The sequence below is a fragment of the Heterodontus francisci genome, unplaced genomic scaffold, assembly GCF_036365525.1.
Source record: "Heterodontus francisci isolate sHetFra1 unplaced genomic scaffold, sHetFra1.hap1 HAP1_SCAFFOLD_571, whole genome shotgun sequence".
In the NCBI taxonomy this organism is placed as follows: domain Eukaryota; kingdom Metazoa; phylum Chordata; class Chondrichthyes; order Heterodontiformes; family Heterodontidae; genus Heterodontus; species Heterodontus francisci.
Window position 1 is genome coordinate 674,469 of NW_027141237.1, and position 18,312 is coordinate 692,780.

The 18,312-nt window shown below is 41.2% G+C and overlaps 1 protein-coding gene across 2 annotated transcripts; it reads left to right on the plus strand.

Moving 5' to 3' along the window:
* Positions 1-3,985: 3,985 nt before the first annotated feature.
* LOC137362522 (sialic acid-binding Ig-like lectin 5) lies at positions 3,986-18,093 on the plus strand. Of its 2 annotated transcripts, none has more exons than XM_068026916.1 (8): positions 3,986-4,311; positions 4,915-5,289; positions 6,503-6,820; positions 7,814-8,071; positions 8,955-9,242; positions 9,875-9,968; positions 12,752-12,839; positions 16,915-18,093. In XM_068026916.1, exons 1-8 carry the CDS (start codon positions 4,269-4,271, stop codon positions 17,074-17,076), a joined length of 1,626 nt encoding a protein of 541 aa, XP_067883017.1. In that variant the 5' UTR covers positions 3,986-4,268; the 3' UTR covers positions 17,077-18,093. The 2 variants fall into 2 exon arrangements, with proteins under 2 accessions (XP_067883017.1, XP_067883018.1); XM_068026917.1 differs by having other exon boundaries at positions 4,953-5,289.
* The last annotated feature ends 219 nt before the right edge of the window (positions 18,094-18,312 follow it).

The following is an 18,312-nucleotide window of genomic DNA, read 5'->3' on the forward strand; positions in this document are numbered from 1 at the left end:
AGCTATTCTTTTTACAATCTTTTCAACAGTGGGGGTGGGGGGAAACAGGAAGTACCTAATATAAATGATTTGATTATTGATTTTAAAGCTGATGGGAGGCAGTGGCGTAGTGGTCATGTCACTAAACTAGTAATCGAGATGCCTAGGCTAATGCTCTGTGGACGGCGCCAGGGCAGATGGTGAAATTTAATTTTTGTTCATAAATCTGGAATTAAAAGCTGGTGCAATGATGGCCATGAAAACATTGTCGATTGTTGTGACATTCTATCTGAGTCACTAATGTCATTTAGAGAAGAAAATTTGCATTCCTTATCTGGTCTGGCCGACATGTGACTCCAGACCCACAGCCATGTGGTTGACCCTTAACTGCCCTCTGAAATGGCCTAGCTGGGCACTCAGGTGCATTAAACTGCTGCAAAGTGTAACAAAAGGAATGAAACCAGATGGACTATTCAGCATCAACCCCGGCACCAGCAGGACAGGCCCATCGGCGGTGGCAACACAGTGGTATACAATAGGGAAAGAGTGACTCTGGGACACCATGAAGTTTCATGACATCAGGTGTAACATGGGAAATGAAGCCTCCTGCTGATCACCACTCACCATTTCCGCCCTCTGACCAAATGAATCAGTGCTTCTCCATGTTGAATACCGACTAGAAGGAGCATTTAGTGTGGCAAGGGCACAGAATGTTCTCTGCGTGGGGGACCTTCATGTCCATCACCAAGAGTGGCTCGGTAGCACCACTGCTAACCGAGCTGGCCAGTCCTAAAGGCCATAGATGCTAGATAGGGTCTTTGGCAGGTGGTAAGGGAACCAAGAAGAAGGAAAAACCTACTTGACCTCATTCTCACCAATCTGTCACAGATGCATCTTTCCATGACATTATTGGTAGGAGTGAGCACTGCACAATCCTTATGGACATGAAGTCCTGTCTTCACATTGAGGATATTTCCATCGTGTTGTGTGGCACCACCATTGTGTTAAATGGGATAGATTTCAATCACATCCAGTAACTTAAAATTGGGCATCCATGATGCGCTGTGGGCCATCAGCAGCAGCAGAACTGTACTCAACCACAATCTGTAATCTCATGGCCCAGCATATCTCCCATTCTACCATTACCATCAAGCCAGGGGACCAACTCTGGTTCAATGAATAGTGCAGGAGGGCATGCAGCAATTGACTAACAGAAATGAGGGGTCCACCTGGTTAATAAATGGGGTCATGTTATTGGTAATTTGTTTAGTTTAGACCAATTCCTGTGACCCCACCATCGGCTGAAAGCTTTGGATGATAATTAACCTTCCCATTTATGAGTGGCTGCACCGTGACTTTTCATGCTGCCGTCAAGAGGCAGTAATGTTATTCACGCTGGGATTCACCTTAACATTTCAGTGTTTCAAAAGTTTTCATTTGAGGTACAGTTAAAGAAAATGATGGAATTCAGGAGGCGAAAGTAGATGAGCCAGTGGCGTTGCCATGCCAACATTATTTATTCACCTGCCCTTGTGCATTGATGAAATTATTCCACAGGAATCTCCATTGTTTCGTACAGACAGAATGCCAACGTTCATTTGAGATAACATCAATACTGTAAATCTATACTATCCTACCTTATGTGTGATTCTCCCAGTTTTACGCTGCCCACTTGCTCAATATCGATTTAAACAGATTAGATTAGTTTATTTGAGTTCTGATGAATGTTCGCTGAACTGAAACGTTAACTCTGCTTCTCTCTGCATAGATGCTGCCAGACCTGCTGATTACTTCCAGCACTTTTTGTTGTTATTTCACATTCCCAGCATCTGCAGTATTTTGCTTTTATATTAGACTAGCTTTTTGACAGCATCAGTGACTGACAGTGTTTAGTGTAGACAGTGTGCATATATTGGAGAGATTTGGTGTGAGTCATGAGGGGAGACGGTGGCATAGTGCTAATGTCACTGAGCTATTAATCCCGAGATCTGAACGAATGTTGTTGACATGGGTTCAAAACACTGCAGCTGGCAGAATATAAATGTCATTAATAAGTTCAAATAATCGATATGGAATTGAAAGCTAGTCTCAGCAATTATGCCATGAAACTATCACTGTTTGTTGTACAAACCCATCTGGTTCACTAATGTCCTCGATGGAAGGACATCTGCAATGTGCTTGGCCCTTAACTGGCCTCTGAAATGGCCTAGCAAGTCAAACAGTTCTAAAGGGTACTTGGGAATGGGCAACAAATGCTGACCCTGTCCGCGAAGCCCACATCGCATGAAATAATTTGAAAAAGTGAGAGCGGCAATATGAATAAAATGGAAATATTTCCTCGAGTCTCGATGTGCAAGGGACTGCAAATATTTCGAAGTTTTTTTCCAATCTATTTACGGTCGAAGCACTGTGAAAGGTTTCCCTCTCTCCTCCTTCGGAGAGAGAGTGCAGAAATATTGAGGACATTACTCCTCATCCATGCGCGTTAGGGACACTGTAGATTAGTTTGAAGAATCCCTCTGCTATCGATGTGGGTCGATTCTCGCTGCGTGTGTAAATTGGTAAACAGCCTCCTAAGCAGCCTTAAACTTTGCATAAACTGCTGTTCCAATTGGGGCACGTGACTGCATCTAACTGGAAATTGATCATAGGTGCTATTATTGTGTGCTGTCATTTTTCCATGACGCGTTCATCTCTTTCTAACTTACAGTTCTCTTGCACGCAAATAACCATCTCGCTGTTTTTCATTGCATAGCGCAGATTGATGTTCTTGGTACTTAGCGATCAGGGAAAACATTCCTTCGTTTCTTCTTATCATGGAGCAAAATCAAGGACTAGTGAGAAAAGCACCGAAATCAGCTAGAATTTAGCGCCTCTTTAATCACCTATTTTCAATAATGTTTTCAGTGGAAATATAGTTTTTTCTTTCATGAGGAATCGAATCAGTATCATGCAAAAATTGATATGCATTTGTTTTTGGTGAAAAAGTGAGTCATCAACATCAAACACACCCGGTTACTTTTAGCATCGACACCAACCAGCAGCTGAATGAACAATCCGAATCATCTGGCATGATCCAGAAGACACATGCACTAAAGGCAGACTGGACAATATTTGTGCTTCAGTTTAATAATTCAGTGAACTGTTGGCCATGACCTGTTCTACCAGTGTCATTGCTTTCATAAAAAAAAACCTGTATTCTAAGGCTAAAAATAAATATTCGGTATAATACCAAATTTAATCCGGGGCGGATTTTCACTTTTACATCCGGGTGGGAAACGGGCGGTAGGCCTCGGCTCAGAAGAAAACATCCAGGGAAATGTTCACTTCCATTGAGCTCAGTTAATAAATCCACTGACCCCGAACTCTGGCGAATTTGGCTTTTGATAAAAATCCGGGCCTCTCCCCTACAATTGGAATAAATGGTTTCGACTTGAACCCATGTCAATTTCATTCCAATTCCACCCAGGTGAATGGTTCAGAATTGCTATTATCCAGGATCTTCCCACATTGATCAGCTTCTCGGGGCCTGTTGATTCAAATACGGTCATCTGTACATTTTCCAGCAGAACTTTCATTTACCACAATAACCCAAGATCATTTAACACGTCCCAGAACTTGCATCGAAATTGAAAAAAAAAACACTGCAACATTTGGTAGAATTTTGGATTATTTCAGCCAAATGACGGCGCTTGTAAAGAGTTAATTCAACTGGGGAAAGAGGCAGCTTAACACAGCGTTAAACGATTCCTAGTTCTGACGATGCAGAGGCACGATGTAGCACTAACTAACGAAGATGAGGAAACCACAAGTCTATGCGCTGCAGCAGCCACATTAGCTGAAGTGACAGATATGCAGAATTCAACTCGTATTCGTGTCCAGATGGCTAAATATGTGCGAAATGTGATTCAGAGGTGTCTGCATGCGTGGGCGGCACCGTTCAGATGCAGCTTCCAATACATTTGTTTCACTTAGTGCCTGTGTGTTTGAGCTGGGGGAGGGGGGAGAGGAGATATTTGTTTCTGAACCGAACATTCTGTAGCAACTGTTAAACGCACCAGAGCATCATACTCAATAATCGTGGGGTAAGCTGCCAACCTCGCTAACGAAGCTGAGTGAGTAAGCACAGTTCGGTAAGCTCCGAACACCTGAATTCCCAGACAGTCTGAAGCTGATTAGTCAAGAAATACAAAGATGTGACTGGCAAGAGCAATGCAGAAACGTGAATATTCTGAATAGTGGAATAGGTTCTCATTATTTTGACAGTGAAATCAGCAATTGCTCCAGCCATGAGGAGTTGCGTGTTTGCTTACCTCATGACCTTGACACAAGGTACATTTCTGATGTTTTTATAATTCCTGCAGCGGGTTATTTATATTTTATAGGAAAAGAACAGGATTCACACAATATAAATGATTTCTGGTTATTGATTTTTAAACTGGTGGAATGGTAATTTCTTGAATGATTTATTGCTGTATTGTTTTTGCCTCATCAATTAACTTTGAGGTCCAGGGCTTTTCAAATTGTATTTAATGAGCATGGCGGTGCACAACTGAAAGCATTTTAATTCATATTTATTGATCAATTGAAACAATTTAATGCAGGTTTTGATCAATGCTTCAATTAATATTTAATGAGCATTTTCGGGCATTCACTTCCTCGTTGGTGCGTACGTATTCGGTTTTTAGATGAATATTGAATCTGCATATTATTGGTTCATAAATCTTCTATCAAACAGGTATTCCATCGCACAATTTAGTAGGTGTTGTGATTCGTGTTTTTTGAATATTTTGCCTTGATTTGAAAAAGGCCTTAACTGATATTTAACTTGCTGTTGAGATGTGTTTTGTCAATTAGGAAATCTGTTAATGAATGTTTAAGATGTTGCAATCCATTTTAAATGAAAAATTAAAGGGAGTCTATGTTTTCTCTCAGTGATTAGTAGTGCTCAATGTTCTGTGACGATTCCAAAGATTCTGCCAGCGGTGTTGGGTTCATGTGCAGAGATCCGGTGTACGTTTGAAAATCCAGTCTATATCAACAGACTAAACGGAATGTGGATGAAGTGGGGTGCTGGTCCTGGTGAACACGGCGGCTCCATTATTTATGATTCGAAAGATCCACACCGTCAGCATTCTAACTATGTTGGGAGAGCTGAGTTCAAGGGCAACCTTGCAACAAATCAATGCTCCCTCCTGATAAAGAATATCAAGAAGAGCGATGGAGGCACATATCAATTCATCCTGGAAATGTCTTGGGGCTGGACTACTCGACAATATCGCAGTATCGCTGTTTCTCTTTCTGTTTCAGGTGAACGCTCTCTTTGTTCCTTTTGCACATTTTCTCACCATTGGATCAATATGAATCAAATGACGTGAAAAGTAGGCAAATATTGCAAAGTCTGTGGCCGTGTACAGATGATTTTTGAAACACAGGATGACTGGGTAGCGATAACAGTGCAGTGGTGCATATCATAAATACATAAATATAGAGAAATGACAGCAGTAAAAATAGCGTTTGAACTCAGCCAGTCCGTGTTGTTGTTTATCCTCCACATGAACAACATTCCTAATCGCATGTGCCTGCTCATTTCACATAGAAGTTCCAATTCATTTTTACCATTCCAACCTATTCCTAAATGTTCAATTCAGAATTTATTTGCAACATGGTGACTGAACGTGAAACCGGGGTTGTTGGTCGAATATATAATATAAAAGCCAGCAGGTCATTATTTACATTGAAATCGGGGATTGCTGGAATGGGTGGCTGATCGGGACTGCCAGTTTTGACGGCAATTCAAATTCTATCGCAGTCTGATTCTATCTCCGTTGATCCAGCTACTTCATAAGTTTAAGCACTTATGTTAAATTATCCCAAACTCTATTTTACTCTAATATCCGTCCCAGTTTTAAGGCTTTGTAAACATTTATACTTCCTCAAAGGAGCCAGACCCACACCAATACGCTCTGTAGCCTTGCTATAGATTGGAGCGAGAATGACCAGGTCCAGTTGTCTGGCAAAAGACGATGTTACCCGTCGTTTATTTTCTGGTCTATTTATTTCTTGAGCATCACCTTTGTACAGTGACTGTTCTTTACAACAGATTCTGGGCTTTGTCTCTATCTGCCGAAGTCACCATCACACGAGGAAGAGCTGGTCAAAAAATAGAAAGAAGGCAAATGAGTAGATTAAATATTCGTGATATTTATGGAGGTAATGCTGATTCTAACTGCAGTTTGCAAAGCTGTTCCACTTGTCTCCACCAAATCAGCTCCACCACCTGAAACCTGATGAAACAAGTAATGATGCATTAAGTGAGCTATATATTGCCGGATGAGGCATTACTACTTTATAACTCAAAGGAATAATTCAGAACAGCTAACTCACTCATAAGACATAACTGACAGAAAATAATGAAATGTGACTTTAAAAAGATGCTTTCCGAGATTTACTCGGAGCAGATCACTTCCCAGTTTTAAAATTGAAATGAACCTGACATGCACCTTATCTCCTGTTCTTATAGAAAAGCCAAGTATTTCAGGTTATGACGAACTGATTGCTGCACGAACTGCACGATTGACCTGTTCAATCACCGACAGCTGCCCGAATAGCAACCTGAACGTGAAGTGGATTTATTACAATGAGCCCCTTCCTCTTGCATGGGATACTAATGATGGTGCAGAAATAATCAACAATTGGTCACATTCTCGGAGAGTTTCATCCATGCTCACCTTCACTCCATCATTTGCTCAACACGGAAACATTCTGGGATGCACAATTATAATTGATGGCTTCCAATTTTCTTCTTCTTCAACACAAAACCTTACCTTGCAGGTTAAATGTAAGTGTTTGTTCCAAAATTAATAGATATAATTTGTCGGCCAACTAGTTCAATATTTGTATTTCCATCGCAATTAATTTATTAAAGATTTGGTACCCTATCACAGAATGCATCGAGTTACCATCCGCCCCTGTACTGTGAGAATTTATGCCGATAATCGATGAAGCGGAATGGCGCTCAGTCTCACTCTGTCAGGAAGAGTCAGACCCGGAAAACAATTCTGGGGCCTTTAAGAGTTTGGATTATTTGATTGCTAATTCTTAAACGAAGGCCTTCCAGCGTCGTTGTGAGTTTAGTCAGTCATAAGGTGACACAAATGAGTAGGAGTAGGAGACAGAAGCTGGTCTCTGATTTAAAGCCCGATTTCAGCTCTCGTTGGCCTGCGGAATGGGCTTGAATAAGATACCAGTATCACTACAAAAGTGGAGACAAAAAGGGAGGAGCAACTTCTCAGGGAAAAAAGTTATTTTATAGCTTTAAACTGTGATTCATACTCGTCCTCTTTTTACCTAATAAAATGAAGAACGGTTGAGCAGGTTGAGTCGATACCCATTGGAGGTTAGAAGAATGGGAGGTGATCTTATTGAAACACAAAAGATCCTGAGGGGACTTCACAGGGTACATGCTGAGAGGGTGGTTCCCCTTGTGAGGGATTCTAGAACTAGGGAACACGGTTGAAATATTAGGGGCCTCTCGTTTAAGACTAAGATAAGGAGAAATCCTTTCTCTCAGATGATCGTTAGATTGTGGAATTCTCTTCCCCGGAGGGAAGTGGAGGCTACATCATTGAATACATTCAAGGCTGCGTTAGTTCAATGTTTGATCCACAAGGGTCATGGGGGGCAGGCAAGGAAGTGGAGTTGAGGCCACAATCAGATCAGCCATGACCTGATCGAATGGCTGGAGCAGGCTCCAAGGGCCGAATGGCCTACTTCTGATCCTAATTCTTGTGCGTTCTTGTAACATAACAATTTAAATTAATGCCTGTTTCAGATGGACTGGAAAACCCAAAAGTCAATTTGTCTATAGTAGCAGTGGAAGGCAATTCACTATTATTATATTGCATGGCACGTTGGAAACCTCCGTTCAATTTAGCATGGGTGAAAAATGGTAAAAAGATCGGTAGATCTTCCACTGGTGAACTAAAACAGCTATTCCACAATATTAGTTCTGAAGATGACGGTGAATATTGGTGCATGGCTGAAAATGAACAAAGCAGCGCTAACAGCTCCACACAGATTTCTGTACAATGTAAGTGTGTATGACTTCCTTAATTTAATTTCATGAACGCTCGATTAAAACCCAACTTTCTGTCACCTGCTTGCTCCAAAGAGCAGATGTGACATGCGTTTGGGCTATCACCTCTCTTCCTTGCTCATTTAGCTTTAAAAAATACTCCATAGGAAATACTGGAGAAAAAAATGACCCTCTCGGTTAGGATGGCAAGATTTGCCGATGGCACAGTGTGACATAAATGTAGCCGTTTGCACGATTCTAATTAGGATATAGGCAGATTTACTGGGTGCTTTACCCTACATCTAATTGTTCAGAAGTAATATTGAAGCATGGATTAAACAGTTTGCAATCTTGAGAACTGACATTGCGCACTTTGATGCACAAAAATTATACAAAATTAAAATCGAACAAAAAAGCTGCTAACTCAGACTCTGTTCGTTGTACAAATGTTGAGCTAACAACGTCATATTTAAAGAATTAGTCTTTTAAAATGTCGTCATGTTAACTGGGCGTCTGCAGAAGAATATTTTAAATATCACAACAAAGGAAGAACATAATACATCCAGTGAAGGAAATAAAAATAAAATGGATGGACATTTTAAAACACTGACATGTCAGTCATATTGTAGATGAATTATGCACAATAACACCCAAATTCCCTCCATCAGAGGAAGCCACACAATATTTCTCTGTAAAAGTATGGTTGCACTGAACACTCACTGGATTCAACATGAAGCTGTAACTAACGTGCTACCCTATTTTAAATGTAAAGGTCATAATCTATCTTAAATTATTTCATGTTAAAATAGTAGCTGCTGGAACCATTATGGTCAGTTCAAAAACTGAATGTATTTGTCTTTGGAGACTGTGGTTGTGAAAGTAATCATTTATTTTTCAGATAAACCCACAATAGTGGCAGGCCCGATCTGCACTAGGTCTGAGAATGGGACAATTTGTAGCTGCCAGATAAGAAGCAATCCACTGGCTAATATTACATGGGACCTCAATGGGAAAATTATCACTGGGAACACGTCAGATGTGGAAGTCTTCTCCTGGGTGGTGAATAGTTACCACATGCAGAGCTCCCTGAGACTGATTCACTCAGCTGGAACTGGAAGCACGATTTCATGTGCTGCAGCAAACAAGCACGGTGATTGTATCAGCACATCCCAGCTCCACTCTGAGGGTACGTGTTTAATTTCTCTGCAATTTGAACACTATACGGGAGTTGGTCATCACTGGTCAGTCATTAACTGAACGGTGTTAGAGTCAGCAGGTTAAGACTGAATTTGTCCCTAATTAGTGTCAAGAGTTCACTCTATCACTGTTGAGTCTCATACTGAATGGTCCGGCGGTTAACTGCATTCTAGCTTTTTGTATGTGCATGCTTTCTTTATCTTGTTCAGATTAAGTTGAGTACATATAACAGATATTTGTTAAACTAAGCGAAATTCCATTATTTTCATATATTATAGACCTTTCGTCTGTAACTGATAGTGTTGGTGGGTCTACATTCTAATTAAAGTATGTCCACAGTTTTTCAAAGTGAAAGTTTGTAGACCGTTAATTTGTCAGTTGTGAGTTGCACATCATGAACCTTTAATTATTTATTGTAAACCTAAGCCAGTGAGCAAGTTCAAAATATGGAGTTTTCAAAGAAAAATCAGCAGACAGGGACAAGTGGAGTACCTCAGCCTCCATTAGCTTTGCGATCCAAATATGAAGGAAGCATCCTTCTTTGGACTCAAATATGTTTCCACAGTAGATATTTTGAACCCAATATGCTAATATACATCAATGTATTTTCCAACATTTTAGGTCTGATCTCTCGGACAAACATCTGCAGAATAGGAGGAGGGGCCTGTGGACTTGTTATTTTAACTGCAATCGTGCTCATGGTGAAGATACAAAAGTATGTGTGTTTCTAAATTGCATAAACTGGAGATTTAAAGGGGATTTCCACAGAGAGTTATAGAGTTATACAGCAGACAAACAGGCCCTTCGGCCCATCGTGTCTGTGCCGGCCATCAAACACCTATCCATTCTAATCCCATTTTCCAGTACTTGGCCCGGAACCTTGTATGCTGTGGCGTATCAAGGGCATATCTCAAAAGTTCTTAAATGTTGCGAGGGTTCCAGCCTTTCCCACACCTTCAGGTAGTGTGTTCCAGATTCCAACTAACTACTGGTTGAAAAAAATCGTCAAATCCCCTGTGAACCTCCTGCACCTTAACGTAAATCTATGCCCCTTGGTTATTGATTCCCTCTTTTAAGGGAAAACGTTTCTTCCTAACTATCCTATCAAAGACCCTAATAATTTTGTATACCTCAATTAGGTCCCCCCTCAGCCTTCTCTGCTCTAAGGAAAACAACCTTAGCCTATCCAATCTCTCTTCATAGCTAAAATGCTGCAGCCCAGGCAACATCCTGGTGAATCGCCTCTGCACCTCCTGCAGTGCAATTAGTGTGGCGACTAGAACTGTCCACAGTCCTCCAGCTGTGGCATAACTAGCGTCTTATACAGCTCCATCATTACCTCCATGCTCCTATATTCTATGTCTCAGCCAATAAAGGCCACTTAAATAACAACCCCCTGATAAAAGTGACCATCTGTGGGAGTTGGAGCAGTGTTGTGAAAGTAGAAGATGGTGGGCGGGAAGTGGAAGTGTGCCCACTGCACACTATCGATTGTCTCACATCTCCCAGCATCGATTACAGTATTCTGTTAGTAAATGCCAGGATCAGACTGTCTTTGCATTCTTCCTGAAGGAAAGCTTTCACTGGCAGCACATTGTAAACAGAGCAAACAGTAATTTCAATCAACTTAGAGCCGGTCACCTTTGTCAAGGTAATTATCAGCCTGATCATTTCAAAGCAGGGAGTCTCTCCAGAGCTTTCAAGACGAGAGTTCGTCAAGCCAAATAGCTGAAATTGTCCTGTGTTTTTTTTAATACCTGTTTAAAGAGGCCATTTTTGAACTTGTGATGACAGCGACTTCTGTCCCGGCGAGTGTTGTCACCACCCCTGCATTCTACAGAAAGTGTGTAGCATTCCCGAAGAACGAGCACAGAATGCTGTTCAGTTTGTTTCAGCTGCTGCTTTTCTCGGGCACCCCCGTGTAAGTCTCCTTGACATGTTAAGGTCTCAGCATAACAATATACTAGAATGACACTCAACCTCTAACGATCAAGCGATTCCATCAGACAGTGAAATAATAAGAAAATAGTAGAAATAACGAGAGACAGATGTTTTCCGTAGTTGTTAAGTGTGTTTGACTCCAGGAGCAGAAGATTTTATTTCAAAATTGGGTGCGACAGATCTGCGAAAGTATGATGAAATAATGAATTCTGTTGGGTTTGCTAATCTATTCTTAAAAGTGAATTAAACTATTTGGCCTGACTAGCTCTCTTTGAATACTCGAGACAGACTCCCTGCTTTTAAATTGCCGGACTGAAAATGACCTTCAAAAAAGTGACTGGCTCCAAGTTAATTCAAATTACTCTGTTTGGTTTACAATGTGCTGCCAATCAAATGTATCGTTCGACAAACCACACTCGATGTTTGCTATTGAAATCAATGAAGTGACTCCTCATGTCGGCAGTTTTGAGGTTGTGCAAAAACAGAGTGAACTGGCGGTGTTTGTGCACAGATCTTCTAATGTGGCAGGATAGGTTTACAAAGCCCTTAATGAAGAGGGATCCTGCCTGGGCTTTATAAATAGAGGCACAGAGTACAAAATCAAGGATGTTATGCTAAACCCATAGAAAAACTGTGTCGACACCAACTACAGAATTCTGCCCAATTGCAGAAACCACACTTGCAGAAGTACGGGAATGTTTTGGACACGGTACAAAAAAGGTTTACTAGAATGGTTCCTGGGATGAGTGGTTACCGTTACAATGATAGTTTGGAAATAGTCGGGTTCATGTCTTTATAGCACAGAAGCTTGAGAAGAGATTTGATTTATTTGTTTCAAATCATGACAGGTTTAGATACAATAAATAAAGATAAACTGTTTCCAATGGTTGAAACGTCGTTCATGAGAGATTGCAGATTTAAGGTGAGTGGTAAAGTGTCAGAGACAAGACGGGGAAAGAATTGTAAGGTAACCAGTACTTACAATTTGGAATGCAATGCCTGAAAGGGTGGTGGATACAGATTCAGTAGTAGCCTTTGAAAAGGATTGGGATAAATTCTTGAAAGAAAAAGATGCAGGGATTTGGGTCAAGTGTTCGGAGTGGGAGTCAAGAGAGCTGGTTCATTACGCAGTGGGCCGAATGGCCTCGATCTCTGCTGCTTCTCTATCATTCTATGTGTATATTTCTCCCATCAACATACGAGCAGAGGGGAATGTGTTTTCTCGCTGAAACGCTTCCACCTGCTATTTAGCAAGATGTTAAATTATTGAATGAGCCTCCTATACCCGTTCGTTAGCACAATTTATTTCATCTGCAGCAGACAGCACCTCGCCTTTCGCGGGCTTCACAGGAAAAGTAGACAGATCGCTTTTGAAATCTAGACAGGTATTCATTGAAAAGAATCCGGTATTGGAGCTGGTCGGTGCTAGTTAGGAAACGTAAAAGGCACAAGTCTGTCCTGATTTACTGATGTCATTCTTCTTAAGTTACAGTATACATTAAATAAATATCCAAGTTAATAATAGGAAGCCCATCATTTTTATGTTTTATTATTTAGGAAGAAGCGTACTGATACTGCATGTGTCTCAGAAAGGGATGGTGATGCGGTGATTTACAGTACAGTGCAGATCGTGTCAAACGCTGGGGTAAGTGATGCAGAGCTGCAATGACAATTATGGGATGATTGGTCTCTTTTCAACCAGCAAGTAACACATGCAAAGCAAAAAACAACAGATGAATGGGAGTTTCAGAAACGTGGTCGCTGCTATTCTGAAGAGAAGAGTAGTCACTAAGTGTGAAGTATTTCTATGGCCTCTGCAGTTAGTGACCTGTTACTCACGTGGGCGATTCTACACTAAACAAACTGGTTCAAACAGAATGTTAGCCACAACTCATTTTCATCCCTTCCCTTTGACATTTTGCCTCAAGGTTAAATGCTCAACGTGGTCTCAGAAGGTTTCAGAGGTCCCAGAAGTGATGCACATTACTCACAATCATATGCAATTTCCACTGGCATCTTCGTGTCTATATGGCTAAGTTGTCCCTCAACTTACACTCTGCAGAATTTGCCTTCAAGCTTCGCTCCAGCTTTGAAACATAAAATCTAGGCAGAAAATACAATGCAGCATTGATTGAGTGCTGCATTGCTGGAGATCCCGTCCTTTGGATGAGCCTCAAAATGTGCTCCTTTTGCTTCTTGCTTAAACATAAGAAAAAAACAATAGAAGCAGTAGTAGACCGTTAGACCCCTCAAACCTGATCCACCATTCAATAAGATCATGGCTGACCTGACTGTGACCTTAACCCCACTTTTCGGTCTGCCCCATAACCTTAGATTTCCTTGTGAACCAAAAGTCTGTCCAACTCAGCCTTGAATATATTCAATGACCCAGCATCCACTGCTCTCTGGGGAAGAGAATTCCAAAGATTAAAAACCCTTTGAGAGAAGAAATTCCTTCTCATTTCCGTCATAAAAGTAAGATACTTGAAACTGTGCTCCCGAGTTCTAGATTCCCCATGAAGGGAAATATCATCACAGCATCTATCCTGGCATGCCTCCTCAGAATCCTGCATGTTTTAATAAGATCACCTCTCATTCTTCTAAACGCCAATGAGTATAGGTCCAATCTGATCAATCTTTCCTCATAAGACAACATCTTATTCCTTGGAATAAGCCTCGTGAACCTTCCCTGAACAGTTTACTCGGTAGGTAAGAAGACCAAATCTGTACGCAGTACTCTAGGTGCAGTCTCACCAATGCCTAAACAGCTGTATCAAAACATTCCTACTTTTTTACTCATCACCCTTGCAATAAATGTTAATTAATTCCTATACCTGCATGCTAACATTTTGTCATTCATATACAAGGGCACCCAGATCCCTCTGCACTGTAGCTTTCTATAATCACTCTCCATGTAAATAATATTCTGTTTTTCTTTTCTTCCCATCAAAGTGGACAACCTTACACTTTCCCACATTATCCTCCATCTGCCAAAGTTTTTCCCACTCACTTAACCGATCTATATCTATTTGCAGGCACTTTTTGTCTTCCTGACAATTGGCCATCCTACCTATCTTTATATCATCCGCAAATTTGGCTGCAGTACACTCGGTCCCTTCATCAAAGTCATTGATGTAGATCAAAAATATTTGATGGCCCAGCACAGATCGCTGTGACACCCCACGAGTTACAGTTGGCCAAACTGAAAATGCTCCATATATCCCTACTCTTTGTTTCCTGTTACTTAGCCAATCCGCTATCCATGCTAATATATTACCCCCAAACCATGATCTTTTATCTTATGTTCTAACCTTTTATACGCCACTTCATCAAATTCTTGTTGGAAATCCAAATACACTACATCTACCATCTTCCTGTTATCCACCCCGCTTGTTCTCTTCTCAAAAAACTTTAATAATTTTTCAAGCACGATTTTTCATTCATAAAACCATGTTGACTCTTCCGCATTGCATTATGATTTTCTAAATGTCCTTTTTTTATTCTTTCATGGGATGGGGTTGTCGCTGGCATGGCCAGCATGTGTTGCCCGTCCCAAATTTCCCTTGACAATTGAATGGCTTGCTTGGCCATTTCGGAGCGCAGTTAAGAGTCAACAACATTGCTGTGGGAGTGTAGTCCCAAGTAAGCCAGACCAGGTGAGGATGGCAGATTTACTTCCCTATAAGACATTAGTGAACCAGATGGGTTTTGCAACAATCGATGATAGATTCATAGCACCATGACTGAGACTAGCTTTCAATTTCAGGTTGATTATGGAATTTAAATTCCAACAGCAGTCGCAGTGGGATTAGATCCCGTGTCCCCAGGCATTAACCTGGGCCTCTGGCTTATTAGTGCAGTGTCTTTATCACCCTGCCACCGTCTCCCCTCGGTCCTGGCACCTGGCAGACAACACAGCCTTTGGGACTCACGATCTTGGCTGCAGAGAACAGTTTCTATCCCCTAAGTAGTTTTCCGCTACAGCTGCTACATTCCTTTTTATTCGCCTCACTGGAATGGCCTCCAGCACCACGATGCTGTGGTCAGTTTGCTCATCCTTCCTGCAGTCCCTACTATAGTCCACGCAAGCTGCAAAACCTCAACCCTGTTGGACAAGTGCAAGGGCTGAGGCTACTCCATTGCTCCCTTTTGGATACCCATACCTATCGCACTCACAATCACACCCTCCTTTGCCTGACCACGGACCGTATCTGAAGTAACTAACCTAAGGGGTGTGACTGCCTCCTGGAACAAAGTGTCCAGGTAACTTTCTCCCTCCCTGATGTAACCCAGTATCCGAAGCATAACTCCCGTTCCTCAACTCTGACCCAAAGTTCCTTGAGCGGGACACTTACTGCAGACGTGGCTGCTGTAGCTCACACAGGTGTCCACCAGCTCCCACATGCAACAACCGAAACACATCACCTACCTTGAATATTTATTGCGTTGTATTTAATTAGTTAGGTTTCAAGTTCAGAAACATCACTCAGTGATAATTTGCAGCGAGATTGAGTATCTTAAAGCGTTAATTTGTAAATTATAATGCAATACTTATATCGCCCCGGTACCAGTTTAAACTGCTGTCCCAGATTCCTGAGTTATGCACTTCGTCTCGCAAGACTCAGACGGGCTGGAATTCGGGGTACTTCCTTCTTGCATTGGCAAAACCTCTTGTATTTACACTAGTTGGAATTCTAGAGACCTGAGTCAGCCCCTGCTGACTGGGGAACCAGTTCACACTAGCTACCATATAACAACTATGTACCTGACACCAAAAGGCAGCTTCTTTATTACAGACTAAAACTGCAAGAAACTACAATTTAACGTTCAAGTTCAGTTAAATTATAAATGCAAACATGACTATATTATAGAAAAAGATCAACCATTGAAATTCCCAAACTTACCATATTCTCGAGTTAAGCACTCTGTTTCGCAGGAGTCAGTCAAGCTGGACTTCTGGCCACTAACCTCATTGTTCAGTTACGCAGGTGGAAGCAATTTCTGCCTCTGCCCTTGCAAACATTTATCTCCCAATGAACACGATCTAAAACAGATTTACTCTCCATTCTTCAAATCTACTGCTTGCTGCATTTTTCCTGAATGGTCGGTATACATTAAAAGTTATCCATTGCATTGCAGTGTTGATTCTCTTCAAAATATAAAATCATACATCACAGACGGAGGGAATTCAGTCTATCAAGTCGGTGTTGGATCTTTGACAGTGCTATACAATTAGCCCCAGTGTCCAGAACTCTGTTTGAACAACACAGTAAATGTTCTCCATTTCAAAAGTTTCCCTTATCTGTGTCTGCTCCAAGGACAACCATCGCTGCTTCTCCCAAATCACCGATGGACTGAAGTCCTGTCGCCCTGGTACCATTCGTGTTAATCTCCTCTGCACCTCTCACAACACTGCAACTGAGAGCTAATCGCTGAGTTATAAAGGTTGAGCAAAATTTCCTTACTTTTATTTCTCTTATGTTCCTCATAAAGCCAGCAATCCCATATGCTTTATCATAGCTTTATCAGCTTGTCCTTATATATCGTTGCAAGTTCTTTGTTTCTTGCATAAAAACGTCACAACCCCCATCTCAGGGATCAGTGATATTGGAAAGCTGAGCTGAGATTAAATCGTTGGATTTCTTCTGGTGAAAACAACATACTCAAATCGCGTTCCACTCCCTTTCTGCAATATCTAACAAAAATACCTTCCGTTACAGAGTCACGATCAATATACAGACGCTGGTTCAGGCGCCCCACGCCCGAGAAAAACAGCTCAGAATAAAGTGTCCGCAACGATCAATATTTCAGACTTCCATAAAAATCAACGACACATGAAAAATGAGGAGACCTGCGAATATGCTGCAATCTCATATAAATGAAGGCTAACATAATTTCTCCGGTAAAGTCCGATGGTCTTGAAATTGGCAATACCTTAATACACGTGATGTTATGAAGTAAAACAGACATTGCATTTGCATTGCAATGAGGCACATGAAAGTGAACTTCTTGCAAAAAATATATGGAATATACTTTGATTGACATTCACAAATTTAGTTATGCAATTAAAATGCAATTCTTTAACATTGTTCTTTATTCTGTGATAATAACTGATTTACAAACAAGTTCTAACATGACCTTGTCTGAAAACCTGCTGCAATGAAATGCCCACAATATGAACCCTCACAACTGTGGACGAGGCTGCAAATTTAAAAAAAAATTGCGCTTCAGCACCAAGAAAACAATTGTATTTGCAGCTGCGCCTCAACATGTCGTGCCAATTTAAAGGAATTATGCGCAGGGACAAATTACACTTAGAGAGTCAGACAAGTTACCAATTATTTGGGCGCAGTTGATTTGAACCCGACTGTGTGTGTGGGCCACAATTCGAAGGGCGTATTAGTCTTTTTTTGGCTGATTCCGAAGAACATACAATTTTCTGCTTGTTTCTGTAAGTTATAACAGTGAAATCTGGGATGAATCGGCCGCACCGGAGCAAACAATGCTAACATTTTAAAACCCATTCAGCTACATCCAGAGTAATGCTTATGTTGTCCGTGATCGTTTAAGCTTGTTCAAGATGTAATTCGGCCCAATAAGGCTTCATGCAGAAAACTGACCCTTTCCCCTCCGATATTCCGTGATTGCGCTTGTTCTGGAGGCTGTTCCGTGTATGTACATTGTGTTCAGCGTCCAGTAACTAGCAGACGCTTTTTGAAAGTTTCTTCATATCAACCAATATGTAATTTCTACGAAGCAGAATATTGGTGCAGCAATTAAGTTTTAGCCCTAACCTAAAGCCGAACCCAACCAGCGCAGCTGTCAATCACAAAGTTCCCTCTTTGGAGGGTATTCGGGGAATTGTGAATGAATACGCTTCATGTTGTATTGGTTATGTTAGCGATTTCTATATTTCAGTAATAAATTCATATTTCCGTTTTTTTTGTGGAGCTACAGTGCGTCAACATCCGCGAGGGCGGAATTACAGACAGTGAACATTGTAAATGAAGGCACAACAATTTATTGTGAAAATGATTGACTGGAATTGCATCAAATGCATATTATACTATTTTCTTATTCAATATTTATATCACACCACGTGTGGCCAGTCAAAGAGC